This window comes from Xiphophorus couchianus, chromosome 1, assembly GCF_001444195.1.
Source record: "Xiphophorus couchianus chromosome 1, X_couchianus-1.0, whole genome shotgun sequence".
Lineage (NCBI taxonomy): Eukaryota > Metazoa > Chordata > Actinopteri > Cyprinodontiformes > Poeciliidae > Xiphophorus > Xiphophorus couchianus.
This window is the reverse complement of record NC_040228.1, coordinates 5,217,090-5,244,596: the sequence shown is the minus strand read 5'-3', so window position 1 is coordinate 5,244,596 and position 27,507 is coordinate 5,217,090. Positions and strand designations below refer to the sequence as shown.

The following is a 27,507-nucleotide window of genomic DNA, read 5'->3' as shown; positions in this document are numbered from 1 at the left end:
TTCAGACTCGTTCGTCGTGAGAATCCCTCAAAAATATTGAAATCACAAGTTTCGGCACACTGCTGCTTACTCGGTCTCCTCTGATTTACAATAACCCTTATCAGCCCAATTCCCTTCTCTCTTCCCTTTGCCCATTTTAACACACCGCCCTGTTTGTTGTTTAAATGGAAGGGAGAGAAAATTGGCCACTTTTGCTGCTCAGAAACTCCCGCAGCTGTCGGTAATCGCTGCGTGTGTCTGTTGGTGTGTGTGTGTGTGCCCGCGCCGGGGTAATGTGCAGTTACTGCGGTGGCGAAGGGGGTGTGTGGGGCTGGGGGTGGGGGGGGGGTGGAGAGAGGGGTCACGGCGTGCGGCGGAGAAAGCACTATTAGGAGAAAATGATAGGCCTGTCCCTGAAACTCCATTACACACCAAACACTTAAAAGACCGGCCCAGCTTCATTACAGGGCAGCATGAATCATGCAGCACTCACACAAGCAACTGGCCTCCCTCTCCTTCCCCATTCCCCCAATCTCTCCCCCAGCACAGCCTTCTGTTTAAACTGGAGGGCGGCCAGAAACGAGGGATGGAGAGGAAGCGAGCGTGGTGAAGAGGAGCATGCTGAGGGCCAAGCCGTGTTTGCCTCAGGTCTGACAAACAGGAAGAAAGAGAAGAGAAGAGGATGGCAGAGAGTGAGATCAGGAAGAAGGAGGAATATAAGGCTTGGAGGAGAGAAAGGTGAATATAGGGGATATTAGACAAAAGGAGGGACATATAGGCAAGAAAAGAAAGAAAGAGAAGGAGTTTAGAGTGGAGGGGTGTTGAACTGTTTATCATCTCTCTTAAAAAGTTGTTTCCAAGGATCCAGACTGCTGCATTTTTCGGTGGTCCTGATTAATATTTCTTTTCCATCAGACTTTGGCTGGTTTTTCAGCCAGTCTCAAGCCAGGCATCGTGTGCTTTCTGTTTGTCAAGTCGCTGATGTCTGATTTACGGACCCTTCAGAAAGGCTAGACTCAGTGGCTGGACCAGTGTCACGTCGACCCGGTCTGTCACAAACACACAATTTGTTCCCGTTTCTCTAGTTAACATTTTCAAACCTGACAGAGAGAAAGCAGGGTTTCATCAGGAAGACATGACCCAGGACCAGATACAGCACATCGTCTTCCTGCTGACAGAATCACTTTTTAAGTGATTGGATGCTCCACACACTTTCTCAGCGTTTTTTTACTAGTAAAAAAAACAACATAGTCCTACCAAGTTACTGGGGTTGACTAATTAAAATCCATGTCAGCAAGACCTGTGCAGGTGTTTGGGTGAATTCACATCGGCTCTGTTTGGTCCAAACTCTAGTTTGTTTGTAGGTCACCTGGAATGGACTGGGCCAGATGTTTCCTCACCATCTGATCGGTTTGGAGAACTTTTGGATGGCAGAGTAACCGAATATTACCGAGCTCGAAAGGTGCTCCAACAAAGCATTAGTACACTTATGCAACCAGGTTATTGAACCTTTTTTCCTACTGACTCAGTCGTTTGTGTTTCGGTTGAGTTGTACGGAATAAACGCCATACTAAAAGTGGGGAAAGTCCTAAAACCTCATTCTGTTCTTCTCTTCTCGTTTTAGCATGGCTGTGTGAACTTTTGAACATGAACGTATTTTTTCTCTCCTAAAAAAACAAACTCTGTTTTGCATGTTTGTAAAGGGTGTAAAACAACCCGGAGTCCTGACTGTATCAGAACTTTTTACAGAGACGCTTAGAACAAGTAGTTTGATGCCATCTGATTACTGCAGTGTTATGAAGTGTGACTCCTATTTTTGTCTGACTTTGTAACAAATTCACGTGGTGTCAGGGTATTTTTCTCCCTAAACACTGCTGTTTAGGGAGAAAATGAAAAGTTGGAGCAGCATCAGGTGAGCAGGCAGTAACACCGTCAATCAGCCTCTTATTAAATGAGACACTTTGGGTTTTTCTGTCTCTTCAGGACGTTTTTCAGCTTCATCAGGGTAAATGGATGATCTGCCCCAGGTGGTGCCTCCCAGCGCCCTTCGTCTCCGTCTCCATCAGTCTGGGCGACCGTGCACAATCACATAACGACAGCCTGTTAGCGTTTATATATGTTGGTAATGAGTGTGTGTGAGTGTGAATTCTTCACATGTCTCTGAGTGCACAGGCGCAGCGAGCAAGTGTTCTGTGTGGGGGCGTGTGTGTGGGTGTGTGTGTCGCAGCACGCTGCCAGAGGGCCGGGGCAGGAAGCCAGACCACGAACCCAGCATGACACCACATCCCGATCTGTGTTGTGACTACCTCAATTACCCATCAGCCTGACGGAGAGGCAGGATGTGTGTGAATGTAGATGGAGTCAAAACGTTCCTTATCTCTGCTGCTGGCCTGCGTTTCCCCAGATCTGGGATACTAGTTTTTATTTGGAGTTTCGCAAATGTTTGTGTGTTCACTCCCGACACATTTGGTCTGCTTCAAACGGACCGGTTCGGTTTCCCCCGTTGGGCCATCCCTTTTTGTGCAGGTGTGAAAACACTCAAGTGAATCCTGGTGTGGACCAAACAACCGGATCCAGACCCGCTTTCCGAGACGGTGTCTGCCCACTTCCGAGCAAAATCCGGTATGGTTTGCTTCTGGTGGCGTAAATACAGATCTCAATCTGAACCAACTTCAGGAAATGTACGTCTGATTGGACTTCATGAGCCACCATTGCTGGCCGTTGTTGCATACATGAGCCGTTCAGTGTTGCTAACACTGTATGTGTTGAAATTGTACCTAATGCACCGTTTTCTGCTTAGCCGTTTTGCCTCCACCGTGTTGTGGGTAGAGGCAGCAGAGCGAGGTTATCCAAAAGGAACAAAATGACAAAAATTGAAATGGAGAAGACATTTTTGTTATCTGAAATAAATATAAACACTAACTGGAACTACATGATGTGTTTGTAAAACTAACTAAACCATACTGAAATTATAGATATAATATCTTCCTTCCTGCCTTTCATATTTCCCTCTGTCCTCCTCTGCTTTCTTTTGTTCTGTCTAGGGATGTCCAAGCCCAATTCAGTTCTCACGCTTTTCACCGCAAATCAGAGTCGAGCTCTAATTACTCAACTAAGCATTTTCTCATCAAATCCGCATCATTTAGGTCAAACTCATTTTCATTTTGGGCCACTCCAAGATCACAACTATCCTCAAAGGACCGGTTGTGACAGAATGTTTTGACAAATCTTCCCATCAGCAAACTTTTTGTTTCTGCATTCGATGAGTACTTATTAAAATCAAATAATATTGCACCTCTTTGATGTCATTTGGCAGTATACAGAAAAAAAACCTGTTTTGATTTAATTGATAAAATATCTAAACATTGTATGTCTTTCCCTAGGGCCAGGAAGGCCACATAGAAACCTATAGAGGGTCAGATTTGGGTCACCTCTAACTAAACCTGTACGGTCGTAGTTTTGGAATCCAAACCTGTCCTGTTTGTCACGAAGCCCAAATTATTACAAGAACATTTAATAATTATCTTTCAGTCTTTGACTATTTCTCAGGAGTTACTTTTTAATCTTTTAATGTTTAGTTTACCATTCAAAAATCTTCTTGACCTTCTAAGATGCAGTGTTGTAATATTTCATCTAATATTAACACCTTGGATGGAGTAACTTCTCTTTTCTATTCTATTCTATTCTATTCTATTATTACATCTCAATTTCAAACAAAAAATGTTGACTTTTCTTCTGGTCTTTTCAGCCACACAGTTTTTTTTTTTTTGCTTTTCTGTGTCCTTCTTTCTTCCCTTTCTTCCTCTAGTTTGGATTTTTTTTCTTTCCTTTTAAAGTTATTCCTTCCCTTCTTTGTGGCCTTCCTTCCTTTCTCCCTTCCTCATGTTCTTCCATTCCAATATTATGTTTTCTTTTCTTTCTTTTTATTTTGATCCCTGTCCTTCAGTTTCCCCCTCTTTTTTTCCCAGGGTCCGTATTCTACCCGCTGTAAATCTGTATTGTGTGTTATGTTATGTTATGTTATGTTATGTTATGTTATGTTATGTTAATCTATGTTATGTATTGATCACACAGGTTAGTTTGGATATGTTTTCCCTTATGAAATGAAATCTTATGAAAACTGCTTATTGAAGTTATCTTTGACTAATGTGAGAGCTTGTTAGATGATCTGAAACATTTAAATGCGACAAAAAAAAGCAAACTGTAGTAAAGGCTATAAAATGACTTGTTTATACCACAGTCAAGAAAATGCATACAAATCTGGAAAATAACAACAAAAAAAGTAGCAAAAATGGAAATCCTCTTGGTGAGAACTGATAAAACGTTAATAATAATTTCAATTTTAAATTTCTATAAGCGCATTGTTGCTATAAAGTGCTGCCAAGCTATTCAAGGAGTCATCCAAATGAAAGTAAAGCAGACACCCACGGTTTGTATATTCAAAACAGTTTCTATGCATATGTCACACAGGGTCATAATGCACATTGTTTGAGCTAATACAGTTTTCTTTCTTAATCAAACAGTAAAACAAACCGATTAACTGAAAAATAAGGAAAACATAAAGAGAAGGTAAGTTTAATTAGCAGCTATACAACACCTTCCCCACACACTCCTTTCAAAGATTGCCTGCTCAGAGTGGGAAAAAAATACTAAAGATATGAAAAACAGTTTTCCTGTTCAACAAGTCATACAATTCTCATTTTAAAGATTTACTCTAAAGTCATTTTCACTTAGTTACCTCTGGTTGTTCTTTCCCCCATTGTTCAGCAGCTAATATTCAATCAAATATTAATAAATCAAACACTGCAAATTGTTGATGGAGTCTTTAAATCCTGTCAGTCATGTTCTTTACTCTCACCCTGGCAGGAAATTACTCCTGTAAGGAAGAGTTCAGTTAATCTCCTGGTCAGGAGGGGGAATTTATTTGTGACAAAGTGATTAAAGTAATCTCTGATCTGGGTCAACACAATCCCTTTATATTTAAAGGTTTGATTTTTTTAATTTTTATTTTTTGCCATATTATAGGAAAGCAGTAACATGACAGTTATTTACACATCACTCTGCCAACCACCTACCTCTGTTGCTCTGCCTGTCTTTGCTGTCACTGGGACGGAGTCAGGGCTGGATTACCAGGAAGACACAGAGTCCTGAGTTCAAACTAACACTCTATATACTTATTTTGGCGCCTTTGCTTTATTATTTTTTGGGGGTTTGTTTTGGGCCAGAACTAAATCTCTTATATAAATATATTATATTGCCTATATATAGTGTCAAAGTTCTGACCTTTAGGTGTTTTTGTAGTTTTTTCCTTTTTCATTATTTTGTCAACAGAATTAAGAAAACGTTTATAGGTGTCTACAAGAAAATACGTTAATAACATATTTGCATGATAAACAGGAACAATAGAGAAACAAAACAAATGTGTCTGTATTGTTTTCTGAATAATCAAAGTGCAAAGAATAATTATTTGAAAGCAAATGAAAACAAAATCTTTTTTTACAGTAGAGTTGAGAAACTACAGTACAAAAATAAAATAAAATTTCAAGAGGCAACCTGACACTAAAGTATCGATAGAAAATGTATCGGTATCGATCTGATACTGATACCGACTTGGTGTCAATATTATTGATATTTAGGATCAATCCCACCTCTAATGTAGAAGCATAAGAAGCTAAGCTGCAGCAGTTGTGTTGGGCTTGAAGCTTGTGACAGTTATATTCATTTCCATGTACGAAATTGAGAAATGTTAGAAAAAAACAAAGAGTGAGCTCACGTGTTGACACAATGTTCCCCCAAGATGGAGGCAGTGATAGCATAGAGCTACCACTAGCAGTGAGAATGAGAATGTCAGGAGAATGTTTTATAAGAGGAACAGGTCAGATACCTAAATTAATTTATCCTACCCAGAGACTCAAAACTACATTTCTGACAGAGTCCATGTTGACACAACTTCTGCTCCAGTTCTGACCAGCATTCTCTCTCTGTTCCAGATCTTTTATATCTGGAACAGATATAAAGGTCACTGTAGATTAATAAGTTCATTGACAGTGAGTTTTCTCACACCATCACATTATCTGGCCTTAAACAGTTACATCAAACCAATACTGTTCATACAATGGTTTGAATTTAAGCTAAACGTACACCTGCATATTCATTTTGTTCAGACGCTATGAAAACACGTTGCTGCTGCAGCTAATTATTTTTGGGTAAACATTCAGGAAGAGCCGTTATTAAAGTTTACTGATCCATGTTGCTCATGATCAACACTCTTCAATGGTCTGACTGCTCACTGCCCTATTAATGAAAGTAGCAGCCATGGCAGGAGCTGGGTTGTGTCCTCTTTTTTTTTAGCTTTAGTTTATTTTTCAATTCAATTCAAAAATACTCTTCTGATCCCATCTGTCAAGTAAACAGTCTCTTCTCCATCTGCAGTAGCAAGCGGTGTGCTACTGCTGGGAGTTACCATATGTATTCATACTCCATTTCCGAGAGGTTTTTCCGAAATGTTTATGTCTACAAAAAATATATACATTATCTTCTTTGAAGCCCAGTAAAAAGGCGACGTGGCATTTAGCTATGGTTCACGATTTGAGCTTCAAGTTACAACGCAATGAGAACAGAAGCCTGATATCCTACTTAAGTTGAGTTCAAATTAAGATCACAAGGATTTTTTTTCTCTCTGAATACTTGTTCTGTTTGGCTTTATTACTGTGTGCAGAGTAAACAGAAGAAGCTTAACGTCTAAGAAACTGTGTTAATATGGGATTTACTTTGTTTTGTTTTATGAACCACAGAGGATCACCACAAGACACTCACTACATGCCTTTTTTTCCCTTCTTTTCCACAAATAGTTTTCTGATAAATCATTATGCCTTCTAAAACAACACACACGCACACACACATATCATTAAGCTGATTTCCCTCTATAATCTGTTTCTTTATGTTTTCAGAAGCTATGGAGGTAGAAGCTCAATTTTCTACCTTTTCAGCTATGGAGGCGACATGGAAACTATTTTCCAGTTGCATGCCTGACTTCAGGTCTGTGTGTTTAAGGTGTCAGCGGGTCAAGAAACGTATCCTGTTGGAAGTGGAAGTGTCTGTAACATGCACTGCTTAAACAAACATCACCAAAATCAATAGAATAATTGGATTAAGACAGAGGAGCCTGATGAGGAAGCTGTTCTCCAAGAAAGCTCGGAGAACAGCTTTCTCCAAGCAGTCGGGGCTGTTGTACTAATGAGCCTTAGTGGTAACCGTGGAGTGGTGAAAGACTGAAAGTTGTATCAAAAGAAGTTTCATCCCCAATTAGGATGGATGGAATTTGTCCATCCATCCTATCGCTGTTTGGGCAGGTTTCCACCAGTTGGGGGTGCTTTTGAGTACAACAATTTTAGGCTGATTGTTGAAATTCAGACTACTTTCCACAACATGATAATCAGCCATGTTTAATTCCTGCGATAGCCTGGTAGAAACCTGCTCCTCGTTCTCAGCTTTGCTTCGTAGAGAGTGTCTCGACCCTCGGCTATTAAGAAATGTTTGCTTACTGGAGGCGTGGGCTCTGTTGAAGTTTTAAATGATTGGATCTGATTTTTGTCCAATTTGCTAACATTTGGCCATTGTGCAATGTGCCAGATCGATGAAGCTTACCAGATATTGTGTGCGATGTACACAATGGGGAGCGGGGCCATGACATCTTTGCCAAAAAATAAGATGCACGCAATGTTTGCCACCTGCTCTCTGTCCCACGTTTAGCACACCTGGATCCACTTTACTAACACCCCACAGCATTACCTTACACTGCCAGTCCCAGCTTTTCAGTCATTTTGCTTGTTCTTCTTCAGATCTAGAGGACATTTTTAACCTGTCATTGATCTTTGAAGCTCCAACTGCACTGTCTGGTTCCCTGACAAATTATTAGTGTTTAACTTTATTTCCCCACCACCTTGTGTCCTGGGTGTGTGGGGGGCGGTGCAGGCGTGTGCACACGCAAACCCATGCGTGTGTGTGTATTGAAAATAACCAGACATTAGATTTTGCGCCAAACATACAATTATTTTAGAAAGCTTCTAAATGAATTGAGTCTTTGGCGCTGCCTTTGTCTGTCCATAAATGAAATGTAGAAAAGAGCTTTTGGATTAAGGCAATGCGAGTAGTAAGAATGCTTTCAAAACTAATTTCATGAGCAGCTTTTATTTGTCACTTTACACAAAGCGCAGTAAACAGGAAAGCACTAATCAAATTCATTTGATGTGACCACCAATCAGACAACAGACTTGCTATTCCAATAGAGATTTTTTTTTAAAGGTAAAGTTGTTCAGAAATGTTTGCATTGGTTTGAATGTAGATACTTTAGTATCATCAAACATTTTTTAAGAAAAAAATTTTTATGAAATAGGATGGATTATTATGCTTCCCATCTTGACTAAATGGTTTTCTTTCTTGTTGATCCACATTGGACTGTGACTTATTTTGTTCAGATCAAAGTCTTCAAGAATATTCAATATGGAGAATATACTGGCAAAGAGCAGCTTTACACTTTACACACAGAAATAAAGCGGCGGGATATAAAGTGGTAGGAAGCGTGTTAGCTGTAGAGTTAGAAGAGAACAAACACCAGAGGAAATACATCTCCTCTTCCTGTTTGCATTACAGCCACCATTAGCAACGCAATGCTGAGACAGTGAAGTATTACCACCTTACAGGTTTTTTCTGTTTTTCCTTTTTTTTGACATGCTTAATGCTGACATCTGACAAAGATAACTTGAGTAAATTCAAAACACATTTTTCTAATAATAATAATTTCATATATTAAAGGAAAAAGGCTCAAAAGCTATCCAAATCATTACGAGCCTATGTGAACATGTGTATCCACAACTTATTAAATCTTAACTTTGATCAGCCATGTTTTTGGTTCACTTTCACTATCAAAACCTGATCACAGCCTGGGATGTTGAATCAGAAATGCAGTTAATAGGATTTAGTTTCTGAATTGCTCAAACAGCACAGGTTTTAGTGTGGCCTAGTCAAATTCTGGACACCAATTGAATTGAGGTGCTGTGGCTTCAATTGTTTTTTCATCCAATGAAGGATGTCTTTGTTTGAAAACTACATTTTGTATTTGCCCAGCTTAGTGTAGGCAAAAGCAGAAGGAAATGCTTTTCACAGCACAGCAGCTTCAGCAGGAAGTTAGAGAAGCATTTTAAAACTCTCCTGTGTCATTATTTTAAAGTAGTGTTTTTGCACACTAATTTTAAGAGTATTTCAACTAAAAAGGCAGTCCAGAGAGAGCAGGTCACCCGAAAGTCCCAGAGACAACCCAAGCATGCACCAGGAGGACATGCAAACTCCCAGCAGAAAGACCTCAGACCGGAATTTGAACCCAGAGCTTTTCTGTACCTTTTGTTGCATTCATAAAACATAGTAATCAGTGATGTTATGTCATCATAACAAAAGTTTCTTCACAATTGACTGAAATACTACAAAGGACGCTGAGATGCTAAGAAAAGGATGAAGTGGTAACAGTCTGTAAGAGTTTGTCGTAGAGTCTGCGCGCCCACAGCCCTCCTTGGAAACATCCTACGCACCTCCAGGGAAGTGGATCTAATGAGGATGTTTGCTAAGTTTCTTACAGAGACTAGAGTTTGAAGATTGTCTTAGTTTGGGCTGAGATGAAAGGAATTTGCTGAACATGGATCACAGATATGTCTCTAGGCCACAGCAGACACGGGGCCCTAGACGCCTTTAGAGTCCTGCAACTTTTAGATGCATCCCGTCACCAAAAACACCTGAATCAAATTAATGGCCTCTGCAGAGCTGGATGACTGCAGGCGAGAGAATTCAGTAATTTCATTCAGGTGTGCTGGATCAGGGATGCAGGCAAACGCTGCAGGATGGCATCTTCATAGGTCCCAGGCAAGGACACTCTTTTTTTTTGTCTGGACACTCTTGTAAAAGAGATGTTTGATCTCAATAAGTTTTATCCTGGTTGAATAAAGGTTGACTGGATGAAAGAGGACAGGACTTGGGACCACCTGTTCTGAGTTGCCCCAGCCTTTCACAAGGCAGCCACTGAAAGCAGACACATCCTGATGGTTCTATTATCGGTCCTGAGGTGAAATAATGATGGGGTACTTCATCCTGTAGTTCACACTAAGCACTTTGAATTGCCTTGTTGCTGAAAATGTACTATATAAATAAAATTACCTTATCTTATCTTATCTTATCTTACCTTTTGGGAGCAGCAATTAGAGCTCATGCCACAACATGTTAAAATGCTAGAGTATTTGTAGTCCTATAATCAAATTGGTCTCCTAAAGCTTCATCCAGTTGCTTTTAGATTGTGACTTGATCTGGTGAAGTAAACATAAACCACTGTAGTAAGTCCTGGGTGTGAAGGTTGGTGTTTTAATCTTGATGATTTTTTTTGTTTGAGACTCTTTTGAAGAAGGAGAGGAAAAAAGTAACTGAGTTGCCCTGATCGATTGATATACAGTCGCCTTTTACAGACTATTCATCACACTGGTTACCAACACTTAGTTACACACGTAGCAAATTATCCCTCCAACATTTTTCAGTTGTGCGTTTTGTGAGCTTTTTTGTTGTTGTTAAAAAGAAAACTGCAACAGACAAGGTCAGAATGCATTGTACCAGCCCACATATAAACATGTTGGGCTAGTCAAACCTGGACTGAATTATTCTGCACTGATCACTGATTCTTGAAAATATAATCTGTGATTAGCAAACCCTTCTTCTGTCCACCGAGACACAAAATCCAGATCCTTAGCTTTGAGAAATGTATACTTAGTGAAAAGTGTCGTGTATTGTGGGCATTTTTCTTGTTCACAATATATGCAAACAAAAACTGGAATGTATTTAATAGTCCTTCAACCCAGTGAAGCACCTAGAGACACTATAATTATCGAACAATGTAATGACGATATGCCTTCGCACTGAGGGGAAGAACTGAGCACATTGACTGAGGCAGAATAACAAGGTCATTGACCTTTTTATGTTAACATGGAAATATCTCAGAAGATTAAAGGTTTTGTTAATTGATCGGGCTGAAAAAAGAAAAAAAAAATGTCTGTATGTGATTCTGCTGGACTATCAACCAACATGGCAACAATCTCTGAAACCGGAGGAGGAATGAATGATTGAGGACGCCGTACTGTTGACATGCTTGCTCCTTCATAGGCCAGCCCTCTCCAGTCCCTCCTTCACTATCACAACATCACTCACCGCCGGCCCACGTCGAGCCCCCATCGCCGTCCACATAATGGCATTTGCATACAGATGTCTCACTTGTGCCGATAATGCATGCGGCTTACATGAGTGTGCGGGCGACAGCTTGTTTCGGTTGTGAATGTAATCAGCTGACATCTGAGGACAGGTTGGAGCTTGAAGTGAAAGTAGCATGTGCAAAAAAAAAAAAAAGGTCCTCATTACAGTCATTATCACCGTCATTATCAGAAATAAGACAACTTCACTGGCTGAATAAAGACAACACACACACACACACACACACACACACTGACATGCATATTTAGAGGGAGCGCTCTGAAGTGAGAGGCTGCAGGGGACGATCAAGATGGAGGAGGGCGGGGGGGGGAAGCATCTTTTGGTTCGCTTTAACAACTGTGCCTGGCAGACTGGAGTAAAAAGGGGATTGAGTTGAACTCAGGGAGCAGTTCCAAATCTTTTTGCCCTGCCCCCACGCTCCTTTCGTTCCCCTCGTCTCCGTGCATCTTCTCTTGCCTTATGAAACAAGCCACCTACACTTTAGGACATCTGCTAAGCTGATTTTCTGGAGCTTAGCAGCACCACAGTGGTATCAAAGAGATTAGGTGAAACAACACCCAACTCTGGCTTTGTGTGCTGGGTTTCAATAACGCAGCGTTGTGCGACCGTGCACGCATGTGTTTATGCATTCGCCCCCAGTGTGTGATTCTTCTTCTTCTTCTTCTCCGTGAGTGTGCGTGTGTGTGTGTATGTTATGCTCGGGGTTACAGTGCCATAAGTCACAGAGCTGGTGTAATACAGTCAGATCTGGAGTGTGAGCGCTTCCCTGCATACGAGGATTCTGAAAAGCGGAACCGAGAGAGAGAGAGAGCTGCTTGAGAGGATCTCTGAAAGTCTTTGTTTTTGCGCCAAGCCCATTATCACTGGAGCAAAAATCATTTCCACAAAATAAACTCTTGTTTGGCACTGCTGGAAATCCACTAAATGTTTCTTCTTTTTTCTTTTTTTTTTCCATTTCTTGCTTTGTGAGGATCTGCGATCATATATTTGCAACTTTTAAAAAAAAAACGTCTCATGCGCTAATTTGTTTTTACGCTGCCATATATTTGGTTATGAAAGGATGCTTTATGAAGCAAAACAAACTATATCTTACTGCATTATGCATGCATGATGGCTAACGCTTAGTAACTATCCACATACGTAATTAAGTAGTGAAATGTAATAATGTCATTTATCCCTCTGGGTTTAGGGTTTGAGTAATTGCTGCAGAGTCAGCCTACTGTGCATTTGATATTTGTGTGTGTGTGTGTGTGGGTGTGTGTGTGCGTGGGTGTGTGTGTGTGTGAGAGAGAGAGAGAGAGAGAGAGAGAACCGTGTTTACTTGCTCGCTTGTGTGCAAGATCAAGAGAGGGAGTTCTCATTTAGCTTTTTTTTTCTCTCCCTTCTCCAGCTTTCACTTTTTTGTGCGCACTAACTGGAGAAAAAAAGTGCAAAGAGAAGAGAAGAGGGAGAGAAAGAGGGAGAGGTGGGGTGATGGGGAGAAGAAGAAAAGAGAGCAAGCCAGAGAGCGTCGGGTGCTGTGTCAGTCTGATATTTTCTGCGGTGACAGCTGGGCCCAGAAGCTCAGACCCTTTTCTTCTGGCGCACAAAGCCCATTAAGTATGCCACTCGCTCAATGGCCCCCGCAGCCTCCAAATTGCTCCAAGCTCCTCCCTAAAGTGTGGCGGCCTTTGTCATTGTAATCAGGCCTTGTTTGTGAAGGGCTGCCTGTATTTACCGCTGCTCGGGGTGTATATTTGCCCGGCCTGCTGCTGTGGCGGAGAGGGTGAAGAGCTAAAAGATGGAGGCTGCTAAGAAAGGGGGTTAGGAGTGAGGCGGGGTTATTGGGTAAAAGGGGGGATGGAGCCCTGACAGGGGAGTGGAAGTGAGGGGTGGCCTTGAAGAATCTGAGTCAGTGACTTTGCAGGATGACACGGGGTCAGGCAGGGGACCTCTACAGGGAGGGGGGTAACTGCTGGGATGTTAGTCTGGACAAGATTGGAGGTTTGAGGGGGGCTGGGGTTTTTTATTTACATCCCCCTAGAAGCTGTCTCATGGCTGCAGGCTTTTCAGCTCTCATGAGAATCCCCACATTACGGTAAAAAAGGACAGAAAAAAAGCTCCAGAGTTGGTGTGGATCAGGGGAAGTGACAGGTCGAGTGACGGGGCAGAGGAACCAGGCCATGAGATGCCTTTTGGCAGGGATGACCTCGTTCCCCGCCTCAGCCCCTCCTCTGCACGGGAGAGGAGTGGGGGTGGGGGAAGGGGGCAAATAGGAGAGGGGCGTTTGGGTGAGTAGGGGGGAGGAGTCTCCAGAGGTGACAATCATCCAAACTGGCACCCAGACCAAACTTTCTCTGTCTTCTGGCCTTTTGCTTTCACTTTGACTCCTTTGATTGTAAAGAAAAACATCTGCAAATCCTGCAAAGAAGACAAATGGGATCCAGAAGTAAGTAAAGAGCCAGGGGAACATGGGTCAACTCCTGAAGGGGCTGACCTATGGAATTTTTAACAAGAGAACAATAAAATGAGCACAGATCTAAAATGAAAGCAGTGTTGACAAATTCAATGTTTCCAGATTACATTTTTTTAAAAATAATAATTTATGATGGACTGCACAGTTGATCAGCTGGTAGCATTGTTGCCTTGCAGCAAAAGGGTCCTGGGTTCAAATCCCAGCCCAGGCTCTCCATGGAGTTTGCATGTTCTCCCTGTGCATGGTGGGTTCTCTCTGGGTACTCCGGCTTCCTCCCACAGTCCAAAAACATGGCTGTCTGGTTGACTGGTCTCTCTAAATTCTCCTTGTCCCATTTGTCTCTTTGTTGCCCTGTGATGGACTGGCAACTTGCCCAGGGTGACCCCGTCTCTCATCGCCGTTGACCGCTGGAACCATCACTCACTGTATGATGATGGATGGACGGACATTTTTTCGATGTGGACAACACTTTTATAAATTGCTGGTGACATCATGGGGTGGACCATATGCCTTTTGCTTTTTATTTAGGCTGAAATATTGACTGAAAAATTGATGTGTTGCTGAGTTATGTGGAAACAAAGAGTTTTTCAAAAGACGCCATGCACATAGACATGATTCGTCCAAAAGAGACACAAGGATGTCCAACATTCTAATCAAGCGAATGAGTTGAACAAAAGTTGAGAAAATGAACTATGTCCCATCTTTGTGCACCGGTCTGGTAGTCAGATAGACTCGGGTTGATTGGGGATCAAGATTGTAACATTTTCAGCTGCTGCAGTTCTCTTTCTTTCACACTTGCACTGTATCAAACGAACCAAAACCTTTGAGCAACCGGTTCCCTCCTGGTCTGTGGGAACGCTAGACCAAGAACCACTGAAAGAAACAACAACATGAAAACCTCTGAAGAAGAAACTGAGCACAACTTCCTTCTTCACAAAATGTAAACGAAAATAGAGTGATGTCAGATTTGAGCAAATGTAGAATTCCGCTTTCGTCTTTGACCAAAAAAAAAAAAACAGGAGCCACTTCTCCAGCTGGCTCTAGACTGACACGTTTGTTTTGCAACTGTGTCACCCGAGAAACTAAGGATCCTGTTTTCATCCATCGAAGCGAAAATCAGATTATCCACTGCTGGTCAATTCAGTATGTCCAGCAAAACATTGCTTTCTGTGCCATGGAAACGCGGAGACAAGCACGACAACTCACACACACCTGGACATTTCTGTCACAGCTTTTGTGTTCACTTGTCTTGTGGTTTTGAAAAGTTTTTTGCTTCTGCGTCAGAGAAGTGATCTACAGCTGGAAGCAGAGGAGAGGGGCTGTCGTTGGAGAGGGTGTGGGGGGTCAGACATGGGTCAAAGCCAAGGGAGCAGACAGGACTGTCACTCCGGCAACAAACCGGGCGCGGACAGGGCCTGCTGATGGTTCCGTCACATCACACACATTCTGCTCATACCAGAGGATGGCACTTCCTGTTTGCATAGGGTCATGATGTCACTGATTGCATCACTAGGTGTAAAGAATTAAGGGTTTTCTTTTGTTTTATTGTACTATTGATCTCTTTAAAGAAACCTTTTCAGCTGTATTTTCCAAACCATCCAGTTGTGAAAATGAGTTTGTAAATTAGATTAATAAAATTAGGGGCTGCACAGTTAGCTCTGTTGTTGATACTAAAGCTCTGATATCTGTATCAATATTGGAATTGAAAAAAGTGGATCGGTGCATTCCTAGTTCCTGGTAGAAAACCCTTAGAACCTAATAGAGCCGCGCTGAGTCGGCAGTAGCAGAAAAAGGCAATTGTATGAACAGTCCCTGGAAACCTGTGCATCATTAAAACATTTTTTTGTTGTGTTTTGTTTTTTTTACAATAAAAGAAATGGAAAACTTTATTTAAAATGGGTTCTATGCAATTAGGTCTGTGTAAACCTGCAAAGACTTAATGCCTTTTTTGTACAGGCCGAATAAGTCGTATTTTAGCATTAAGTTGCTTCTTGAACACACATTTGAAATGCATTTCCTCTGAAAATGGTCAGGTAAACGGCGGTGAGCAGCCAATCACGCATTTGTTTTAACGTCGGCCTGGAGGGAAAGCGCGAAGAAACGAGGACTGGATCCAGAATTGTCGTGCGGTACTGTACATCGGACAGAAGTTTAAAGTGCTTTTCCACAAATCCCGTCTGTGTGTCGGCTCGTGGATGATGCACTTATCCGTGTCTAATGGGAGTTGACAGATATGGGTATGATCACGCCGCCATGGATGTTAGAGAGAAAGAGCGAGCGAGGTCGGGGGTGTGAAAGTGGACGAGATGGAGAGGGAGGGAGCGCGGAACAATAAAGTCGTCGCATTGTGATCCTGATTGTTATCATCAGGCCGGGAGCAGGACCCTGCTGCCAAACGTCGGCACGCGAATAAAGCCGCTGGCTTCCTGTCTGCGGCCCAAAGAAAAGCAGCTGACGGCGGAAGAGACGCGAGAAGCTTTATTCTCTTTGTCACTTCAAGCAGAAATAAAGCTCCAGATGTCGGATAACGACTCATACAGGAGGGAACCTTTGAATAAACATAACGAAGTTGAAGACTGATAATGTCACGTGGGACATGTTACCAACAAGGTCCCGCTTCCCTTTTTCCTGGCGTGTTTGAACCGGGTTTGTCCTCACTGTCTGCCGGACAGCTGGAGGCTCAGCTCAGCTGCTTGCTGCGCAGGAAAAAAAAGTTCCAGTGGGGGGAGAGAAGACAGAAAAAGAGGAGAATCTGTTTGTGCATTAATTTCTGTTCATTTGCCTCCAGTTCTTCTATATGTGTGTGTGCTCCTCAGCAGTGACACCTTCTTTATCCACAAACTCAGAAAGTGACTTTAATCAGCTGTGAATTCATTCCAGATTTGTGTCCCTCTGTCACTCTTTTCTTTGTACTGAGCTGAAGACGGGGAGTGGGCGTGTGTAAACCTGCCAGACCAAAATAACAGCATGTCAGTTAGATGGACCCATAATTAGGGAATTAGTTTTTGTATGTTTATATATATAAGTAAAGATCCACTAATGCAGCTGTATTTGTTACTGATTATGAGATTTAATGAGACTCTGATGTCTAAGTTCTTTCTGGGTACTCCTGCTTCCTCCCACAGCCTGAAAACATGGCTTCCCGCAGCCCTGTGACTGACAGGAAGATGTCTCTTATATGTTAAACACCGACAGTGCAGCCACTGAAACTGAGCTGCCTAAAGATATGCCTGCTTATTTATCACTGATGTATTTAAAATGTCTCCTTTTTATTTCATCATGTGACAACACCTAAAGTCACAATTTCTTTGCTTAATTAATTTTGAATCGTAACTTTTGGTATTTCTTTTTCTCTGTCGGCATTGTTATGCCCCATCACCAGTTGAATTTTTTTCCCTGGTAGTTCAGAAAACAGTAATGCAGCAACGACACAAGCACTTTGACTCTGACCGATCAGCATGACCCACCATTTCTCCGTTGGTTCTATTTTTGTAAGGTGCTCTGAACTCACCTTTTTGAATCAAATGTGTTATTATTACATATTAAGATGATTTATTATTCATTTATTATTTACGTGTATTTTAAACAACACACAATTATTCAGTTTGAGTAGAAACTTATTGGACTTCCTATGTAGTTTATTAACTTTATGTATCATATAATAGCATAAAGAAGACAGAAAGTTTAGGGTTTTTTAAAAAAAATTCTGGGTGTTTTATACTTTATAGCAAGTCATAATAATGGGGGGGGGGGAAACTTTCATTTTTAGAAAGTGATATTGGTTCCTTTCTTTTGTTCATATTTTGAAGCCGTCAGACAGACTACAGTCAGATGAGTTGTTCCCAAATCAAAACTGATTGTCTCAATGTGAGCCTGAAGGACTATTTGGGTTTTAGCAGAGTCTGTTGAGCGGTGAGAGTTCAGGCTTAAGTCCTGGGTTAAAGACGCCGTCCTTCATTAACATGACCATATGCTGTTTTCTCACCCCTGATGTGCCACACTGAGGCGCTTTGTTCAGGCCTCTTGGAGTCCACCGACTGAAGGCTTGTTGTTCCGTGAGTCTGAGGACGGCAGCGGCGGCGGTGGTCAGAGCCAAAATCTAATCTCGTTCTGTCTGTAAGTTTGCAGGTTTTTTTAAAAGTTGGCCAACCACAGACAGGGCGGGGGCGGACTCAGGGAGATGATGTGGTGTGGTGCTGAAACTGAGACGCTTTCTCAGGTTGGAACTTCTCTTCTCTGAAAGCGACTTTACTTTGTCACTGGTACAACCTGGCTGTAAGAGAAAAATAATTTGAAAGGTTTATTTATTTGCCAAAGTAATTTCACCCTCAGGGGTGAGGAGATACGCTCTGAGGTTCCCAGACGCTCCCAGCTTTGGGAAAATGGCAGCGAAAGAGCAAAGCTCATTCCAGGCCTTTGCAGAGGTTGTCTGTGATATTTAGGTCAGAGTTCTGCAAGCAGAAGGTCAGAACCTTTTATTTTCTTCTTCCTCGTGAACTTAACTCAACCTTTGTGACATCTGACCTTGTCCACCTGCAGACGCGTCTTCGTACGCTCGTCTGCTGCTTCGTAGGAAACATCTTCCTTATACCTCATAAAGCTTTGAAGAGATCAAGCTTCATTGAAGCTCATTCTGAATCTTTTAAACCGTGCTGCTTTCACTTTTTATACACAAAACCAATTGTTACTTAAAATGAAATGAATACAGCTGGCGTTTAGTAATATTTATATAGTAATATTTATGTATGTAAAACGTGTGTCAGTGAACACAAGTTTGGCGTAGTTTAAACTCTTCAAATATCGTAAGAATTCTTCTACTTTAAAAATTTCAGTCAACAACGAGATCTTTGGCTTTTTACTGACAGAAGGTTTGTAGAACGTTACGCACCGGGAAGTTTTGTTTTCTTAAAACACAGCAGAGAAGAAGGACAATGCAAAGACTTAATCCAAATGTACATTATATCAAGAAAATAATCTTAACAGCATAAACGGAAAAAGACTTTTGCATTTGACGTGGCCTTGTTTGGGTTTTATCTTCCTTCCTTCAGCTTTATGAAACAATCTGTCACGATAACGAGGATCTGACGACTTTAAGTTAGAAGAGCATAATATCTGGAAGGTTTTACACCATGCAGAGTCCCTCAGCAGTTTTTTTTTTTAAATCTGCTTATTTATTTTAGCTTTTTATGAATCTTGTATTTTTGTTGTTGTTTTTTCTTTTGTAATAGACTCAAGTCTTACCAATAAATCATTTATGATCATCAAAGGGCCGCAAAGTTTTGAGTCAGCTTGTATCAAAGATTCTGTTTTCGACAGGATCTTTAGGCTCCTGCCACTAAGACACATTTTGTTCCCGTTTCTTAAGTTGATTCTAAAAACCTTCCAGCCACATGTTGGAAAGAAGGAAAATGGGGATTTCAGGTAGAGATGGAGAGAGGTCGCTTTTAGCAGAGAGTCTGTCATGCCAACTTAAAAGATCAGACGAATCTCTGGCTGCTTGTGAGTCCAATATAAAGAAACAGATGGTTTCAAAAGTTTCGCGCGGCACTGGGTTGGAAAACACGAGTTTAGACTTTGAACTGATTTCACCTGAAGGGCGGCTGGTTTCTGTTGAGCTTTTGGGTTATTCTTTTTGAAGCGCAACATATTCAAAGGTGAATAGAAATCAGGTTAGTTTTGTTGTGTGAAACATCTACAGAGTAACTCACATTTTAGCTCCTTAAAAAGATCCTTCAGCTGGTAGTAGCTGAGCTGCTTGGTGACACAAAGCCAACCAGAACAAACAGCTACAAAGCAATAATTTCTCAGATAACACGAAACGGAGAGTGTGTTGTAGCTGCTTTAACCCCCTTTATGCCATCTTGGAAAAATGAGTATTGTGGGAGGGGGAGATATGAGGGGGATAATGGGAGCTAGCAATGGGAGAGCTCATTATCTGGCAGACCATCTGCTGTGGGGAGGGAGGACGTGTCTGTCCGTCCCAGACTCAGACACCGTCAATAGGCCTCCACTAGCGGGGGAAAACCTTCCTGGAAGTCGCCCTTTGTGTTCCCACAGCGACCTGCACACGTCCACCAGTGCTCCCAGTAAAAAAAAAAAACTCCACGCGCCATCAGGTGCATGTGTTCTAATGTTCAGGAAGTGTTCTTGGAGTTTGTTTGGTTGTTTTGGTCCAATCAGGTGTGGAGGATAAGGTGGTCAGACAGAGTTTTCAGGCTGCGGCTCGGACCGGGAGAAGTTCGGGTCGCAGCAGATGCTCTTTGTTGGAGAGCTCACCGTTATTGTTGTTGAAAGCTGACACTGGGAGCTCTGGATTGGCTCCAGCTCCTCTTCCAATTGGCTGTTTCCCTCAGCGTCAATCAGGCGCGTAGCCCCGCCCCCCGTGGACCGGCTGAACTTCGGGTTTTTTGTGGGGGGATGGGAGTGACGGGGGGTTTGGGGGGGTTCGGTAAAGTTCTTCAAACTTTGTCGCTCAGAAGTTAAACTTGCCTGCGGGACTCTGTGCGGTGGCTGCGGGACAGAAGAGACTCAGAGGAGGAGGAGGAAGAAGAAGAAGAGCGCAAACATGAAGCTGTGCCGCTCTTTTCTGGGTTCGTAACTCTTTTTTTTTTTTTTTCTGTCTCGTATTTCTGCGCAACGTTGTTTTTTTTTTTGTTTTTTTTTAAAGAGATGAATTTTGTGCTCCGGCATCTCGAGGGCGCCTAAAAAGAGCGAGTTTCTCTCCTTCGTCATCTTAGTACGTTTGACTTCAGTTCGTGATGAAAAGAAAAGAAAACTCCGCACAAGCATAGATTTTGTAAATGTATTTATATATAAATAAATAAATATTTATATTTATTTGCATGTCCGAATGGAATAAAATGACACGTTCCTGCGGGGATTAAACGAAGCGTACATCCGTCTAATCACTGTAAAACTTCTCTACATCCAGACCAAGAAACTTCAAGTTTGTGCTATTAAACCAAAGCTGAAAGTTTGAGTCGCTTTGTGAGGAGAAGCTAAAAAGAAAGAAAAAAGCAGTCCAGACAAAGGACAGTCGGTCCCCTTGGGGACCGTGTGGCCCTGGTACCGCAGGGACAATGCCAGGCTGCGGGCTTATTAAAAAACTTTTTTTGTTGTTGTTGTGTTAGTCTGTCGGCTTGTTCCATCTGTCGAGGGACTACAGGGGCCTCCCCCGGTCCCAGCCTCAGCGCCCAGTCAGCTGTAATATTTATACTGGCTGCTCAGCGCCGCACAATATATCCATAAGAGCTGCGAGGCCGCGGCGCCATCTGCATCCAGACATACTTGTGAACAACAAGAGGAAAAGTTTTCCCAGCTGATGGCGCGGCTGCTGCCTGATCCCCGCACAGAAAGCCGCCTTTAATTATTCAAGTTGGCCTCTGATTCCCTCCCGCTCGTCCTGGGAATACTCAGGTTGTTCTTGTGCTTCTCTGACCTCCATGGACAAGAGTTTCAGCTTGATAGGATGCAGTTTTAATGGGATTTATTTATTTTATTCTGGAAGAACAAGTGGAAAAAGTTTGTCAAAAGCAGATTGTTAAACAAATCAGTTTAAACTACGAACGGTCCATTTCATAAGTTCAGTTCCGGCTCCATAGCTCTTAATGGGTCTAATCTAGTCTTTATTTATAGTTGATTTAATAAGTATGTGAAATGAAGATGATTTCTCTGTTTTATTGTTTTTGGTACAAAATCAACATTGATTTTCATTGTCAAGTTATCGTATGAACTTGACATACTAGGAATTTAAGTTTTTAGCTTCACCAGAGGACAGCTGGAAACATCATTTGAAGACATCACATAACAATAAATAAGAACAAGCAGGAATTACAAAAAAGTTTTTCATAATGCATGAAAGAAAGCACAATAAAAGTATTATTAAAAGCCCATAAACCTTATACCATATATAATTGTAAAAACACAAACTCACAGTTAACAGCTACCTCGTTGCCTGATGGACGAAGTAGTTTGTGTGCAGAGAAATTGTTGAACATTTATCTAAAGCTGTTTTGATCATTAAAGTTCATTTCTATTATTTACTCTAGAGGGTCATAGCAAAACTAATCAACTACAAATAAAACACTTCATATGAGTTTTTGTTAGTTTTGCTTGTAACAAATCCTGCGTGGTGACAGAAGAACTTTCAAATTTTCATCCACTACAAAAGGAGAAAGCATAATTGCCACAAACGTTTTTGTACTTTAGTTGATAATGAACAAATAATTCCTCTAATTTAAAGTTCCTCGTCTTTTCACAGATGCTTTCAGGCTGATCAGAGGTAGGAAGTAGATCCGGGCGGTGAATTGAAGGCGAACTGAAATGACGTTCAGACTCTGGGTTCCCTCCTGGCTTTTTTTTTTTTTTTTTTTTGGAGAGGAAGCCATTAAACTTGAGTTTCCTCAGATCAGGTTGGAGGCTCTTTGTTTCTTCAACAATGACTTCCAGGAGTGACAGAGCGGCGCGGCGGAGCTCTCCGGGGTTCTGAGAGCAGAGCTCACCTCGGCCTGCCGGCGCTGTCCGCAGTGCTGAAGCCTCCCGACGCTGCAGCGGCTGCAGCAGCAGTTGGAGCTCATTTGTGGCCTATCTGTAGAAACTAACCTGCCTGGGATCAAACTTCCTGCTTCCTTTCCTCCCTCCACAGCCTCCCCTTTGTTTATTTGATTGTCGATGCTGTTGTTGCTGCAGTTGTGAATCCTTTCCTCCCTCTCTCTGCAGCCACAGTCTGAAATCATACTGATGGCGGCGTGCACGGCCCGGTGATTGATTTCAGCTCCAATGCATAACAATGGGATTGCACAAAAAGAGCCTGCTGCAAAGAGATAAGAATTTAATAGAATTTCAGAAAGCTGAAGGTTGGGCTTTTTGAATATTCCCTGCGTGCGTGGCGTGGAGACAGCAGATAAAGGATGGCATTTGTGGTGACTATTCTCAAATGGCTTGTAATGAATGGTTGTCATTTCCACTAATGGTCTCAAAAACCGCGGTGTGAGCAACATTTCGGGGCCGGGTCCAAGTTGCACCGTCAAGATTCGCTGTTTGTTGTTTACGAAAACGATCAAACAAAAAAATAAAAATCAGTTTCTCACTCTGATCGCTCTTTTAGCTGCTTTTCTACTCTGGTAATTCCACATTGATATGCTCTGCTTCCACGGCGCATAAATAATTTCCAGCAGAGTTCCTTTCAGAAGCGTTAAACCTTTCCATTCAGAGCAGTTATCAGATGCCGTCATATACAAACTATCAACACAACTACTATATTAATTTTTGAACCAAGTGGGTGGGGGAGGGGGGAGGAGTCATCTCTGAATGAATTACTGGGAAGGGCCACCGCAAAGAATGGGTAGGGGGAGAAAATGTTGGGTTCAAAAACATTGACTCAGAGCCGGTCCAAGAATGTTTGAGGCCCAAATCAGAATGGGCTCATCAGCCACCACAATGGCTTCTTTTTGCCCATGATAAATACAGAAAATTGCAGTTGGGATAATGTATTAGATATGGATTTCTGTTACCTTCGCTTTAAAACCATGAAAGTACTTTTGAAGTCTGCATAGAACTTGTCAACCTGTCAGGTTATTTGGTGAGCCCAAGCAGCTGCAAGGTTTGCACATACCTAAGGTTATAGGTATACATACCTATAAACTATACATACCTATAAACTATACATACCTATAAACTATTCATACCTATAAACTATACATACCTATAACCTTAGGTATATATACCTAAAATAAGGAGCGTTATTCATTCCTCAAATAACGCTCAGACGTTATTTGAGGAATGAATGTCTGAGCTCATGCTGGTGTGAACTGTGTTGACTCGAGTCTGACACGTTAAGCAGCGTCTGCGCTACAAACATACACTTAGGAAAGTATTTAACTTTATTACATCTCCAAAGATATTCTTCGTCATATTTCATCATAATATCACCAATGTAGCTACATTTCTAACGCTCAAGTCAAATATAGTCACAAGCTGCAGCTTCTACAGCAGTCAGTGTAGAAGCTGTCAGTAAAAAAAGAAAAATAGATATGCCACTTTATTATTTAAAATGTGTGTAACTTTTTAGTTCTGCTGTAGGTCTCAATGCCAAACTGATTCTTATGTTAGATCTCTGTTCGGCATAAAGGACAAAACAGATGTGAAAATATTTTTCTCAAAATAAAACTAAACAAGTTGAGAAATAGTTTTAGTTTTATTAGTTTCTTTAAGTGTTTTTTTTTTTTTTTTTGGTTTTCAAACTCACCTTATTGCTACTAATTTCTGATTTAAAACAAAGAGTTAAACATGTACAAGTTATTACAATGAATTAAATTCTCTTTTTTTTCTCTCAGCGTATCTTTTTACATGAAAAGAAAAGATATAGACAGATAGATAAAACAATAAGCGTTTTAATCCGAGCCTCACTTTAAAAAAAAAAAAAAAAATGTATAAGAATAATAATTTTTTTTTTCATTTAAATAACTTCCTCATCTATTAGCGACGCTGCAAAATTGGTTTATGGCTCAGTCTGGCCCTCCGTTTGTGGAACTTGAAATGTGTAAAATCTGAGCTCAGCGTGGTGTGAACTGTGTGATGGCAGGAAGCTGTTTGAAATGGTTGGAAGCAGGTGGGGGTGGGGGTGGGCTTCATATCTGGGAAATGATGTGGGGTGGAAATCTGGTTTGAAGTCAGAGAGGGAGAGAGAGAAAGTCTAAAAAGGGAGGAGAGGGAAAAGAGAGGGGGGGGGGGGAGTGTGTAGTAAAAGGGGAGGGGGTCCTAAGCCCTGCCCATGTGATGCTGGAGGTTTTACTACAGTTCCGTGATGTCATGGCAAAGGGCGGAGGGAGGAGTTGGAGTGGGGTGGGGTGGGGGGGTTCGGAGGGGCGGAGAGGGGCCGGGATGGAGGGAGGGAGGTGGGGGGTGGTACAATGGCTCATGAGGGAAAGGTAAGTCAATATTACGTTTTTTTCTCCCCTTCCTCCTCGCTGACAAAGGCAAATGAAGCCATGTTTTTGCTTACAAACATCTTAACGCGTGGATGCGGAGCCATGCGCCGATGCGCTGCGTAAGGAGAGGCCGCCGCGACCTTCCTCCCGCTCCCCCCCCTCTCATTCCTCGCATCTTTGGAAACGGGATAGCTGCTGTCTACAAATCTTTACTTGGGATATCTTTTAAAGCGAACAAATTGAGCAGCGGCGGAACTCTCAGAGCGCAGCGAGGACCTTAAACCAACACATCTAATTGGATGCAGGTAACTAGAAATAAGCGCGTGTGTGTGTGTGTGTGTGTTTGATGATCAGATGTGAGCGGGCTCTTTTTGCATAACTTTCATGTTTGTCCGCATCATTGTTTGGGGACGTGGATTTTTCTCCCGATTGATGTTGGATTCTGTTTGATTTATTTTTACATTTCTGGTGCAGAATTAAAACTTACAGCAAAACAAAGTTAATGTTTTCTTTTTTTCATTATTATTTTTTTTTGTGTGTGTGTGTGTGTGTTGGGCTCCGTCTTGTCGGGAATAGATTGAAGCTTTTAATGTTTAATAGTCAGAGGAAGCATGGCGCTGCTTCTCCAGATGCTCGGTGACGCTGCGTGTTTATTGCTCACAGTTTATCAGCTGAAACGTCCTCTGTGTGTAATAAAGAAATAATAATTAAAAAAAAAAAAAAAAACGCACCACATTTTTGTTCCAACTTATCGGACCGGGTCGCAGCTGAAGTGCGCCCCGTCCTCTAGTTTCACCTTCCGGATCTCCGGGAATAGATCTCCCCCCTTAATGTCTCCACCGACCGACTGACCTCCCCGCTGTTAGCCGTACGTCCGATTATAGGCGATGTTAGGATGCTGAGCGTAAAGATGCAGATAGATGGACGGATGGAAGGATGGATGGATGAATGGACGGAGGAAGAGAGGGAGGGGTTGGCCATTTGATCTTCTGCAGCGGAAAAAAACCCACAGAGAAGGTCCCTTCAAATGTCAGCCGCCTTTCATAGTTCGCAGATTCAAAGAGAAAAGGGGGGAAAAAAGTCCTCAGAAATAAGCGCAGCCTCATTTCAGCGCTTTTCCCGAAGCGATTCAGCGGCTCTGTGCAGATTGGGATCTTTTATTTTTAATTCCTATCTCCTCCTCCTCTTCCTCCTCCCCCTCCCCCTCCCACCTTCTTGCTTTGCTTACATGACCGCTTAATGTGCTCCGTGTGCGCCTCGTGGTTTGTCAGAGCACCTGCGTCCTAAGATGGAGGAAGGAGATGAAGGATGAGGATGCGCGGAGCGTCATGTCAGCGTGCTCTGTAACTTTGCCGTCCATCCATCCCAGCAGGAAAGAAAACAAAAAAAACAAAAACAAAAAAAAGAAAAACTTCAGCTGAGTGTTTTAGAGCACCAGGTAAATAAACAGAACCAGGTGTTTGCTATTTCTGAGGCTTTTGCTGTAATGTTTTTGTTGTTTCCGGTGAAATTTTAGGCCGATTTTCCCCTTTAACCAGTTTCTAAATGTTGTAATTCTACAAGAAATGTGTCGAGTTAGCACCTTAATTTAACTTTTTCTGTAATTCCACCCAGATAGAAAAATATATATATATATATATTTTAAAAAAATATTTTAATTGGGCAGAGTAGGTGAAAACAAAAAAAAAAGTTGTGGTTGGCCTAAAACACTTAAATACATAACTAAAAAGTTACTTATCTAAATTAAATAGGAACAAAATATTAAGACCATCTTCACCTGGCTTGTTTTCCCAAACTGAATAGAAAGAAACAATAATTTAAAAAAAAGGTCAGAGCAGGAGAGAATAGCCTGCACTTGCAACACTTTATCAAGTCTGAGGACTCCAAAGTGCCTCACACAACAATCAGACATTCATCTCTGTACACACACTGATGCTGTTAAGCTACGTTGCAGCCATTCAATCAGTGCCACTGGGCTCAATAACCACTAGCAGCAGGCAATGCGGGTGTAGTGCTAATCGCTAACATTTATAACAATTATCAGCTAAGTTTTTTCAAGTTTTAAAGAAGCATTTTCATAAATAGAAGTTGTACAGTACTGTGTGCAAAACAAGACACAAACTGTCCAATGTGCAAAAGCTGTTTGTAGCTGCAACTGCATTCTTTGTATGCAGCAGCCATATTGGCTAACCTAGCACTACTCAGCAACCTTCGACTTTCAAAAGGACATGTCTTGTCATGTCAGGACTTCCCTGTCAGGTTTTGACTGAACTTATTTCATTTAGTGTCTTAAACTTAAAGTTCTTAAAGCTGATTTTTTTTTCATCGATTGTCATTTTTAAAAAAAAAAAATAGAAGACGACAGAACGAGTTTTGAATCTTAGTGGGACTGTATCCTGGTAAAATAAAGATTTTAAAAAAGTCTAAAGAGAAGACACTGAAGCTAATCTTGCTGGCACGCTTGATTTTAGTGGCAGCACTTAAAAGCCATTTTTGTATTGTTTTTTTTTTTTTGCTGCCTCTTGACCAGAACTCCCTTGAAAGATAAGTTTTTAATCTTAATGAGATTTTATCCTGTTAAAATAACGGGTAAAAAAAGTCACGAGAAGTCACCCGAAGCTGATCGTGCTAGCATGCTTGACTTTAGCGTTAGCGCTCGGAAGCCATTTAAAGCTGTTTCAAACTCAAAAAAATGGCTCCAAGAGAGAATCTGTTTCACCTACAAATCTCATGGTGTTTGTTAACTTTGCATAATTTGCATATTAATTCATCTTATATAAACATATTAACCTGTTGTTATCTGTCGGACAACAAACGAGAATCATGACTGACTGAATCAACATCCTC

At 41.7% G+C, this 27,507-nt stretch overlaps 1 protein-coding gene across 3 annotated transcripts in view; it reads left to right on the top strand.

Annotated features, from left to right (window-relative positions):
- The window catches only part of myt1b (myelin transcription factor 1b), a 145,738-nt gene that overhangs the window by 61,918 nt on the left and 56,313 nt on the right, over window positions 1-27,507 (top strand). The window contains exon 1 of one of the 3 annotated variants that reach the window (XM_028017590.1): window positions 20,222-20,322. The exons of 1 other annotated variant lie outside the window; for it this stretch is intronic. In XM_028017590.1, the coding sequence (XP_027873391.1) occupies window positions 20,298-20,322 (25 nt within the window). In that variant the 5' untranslated portion in view covers window positions 20,222-20,297. Of the gene's footprint in view, window positions 1-20,221; window positions 20,323-24,638; window positions 24,966-27,507 lie in introns of those variants that run through there. One more of the 3 variants, XM_028017600.1, reaches the window with a different exon arrangement.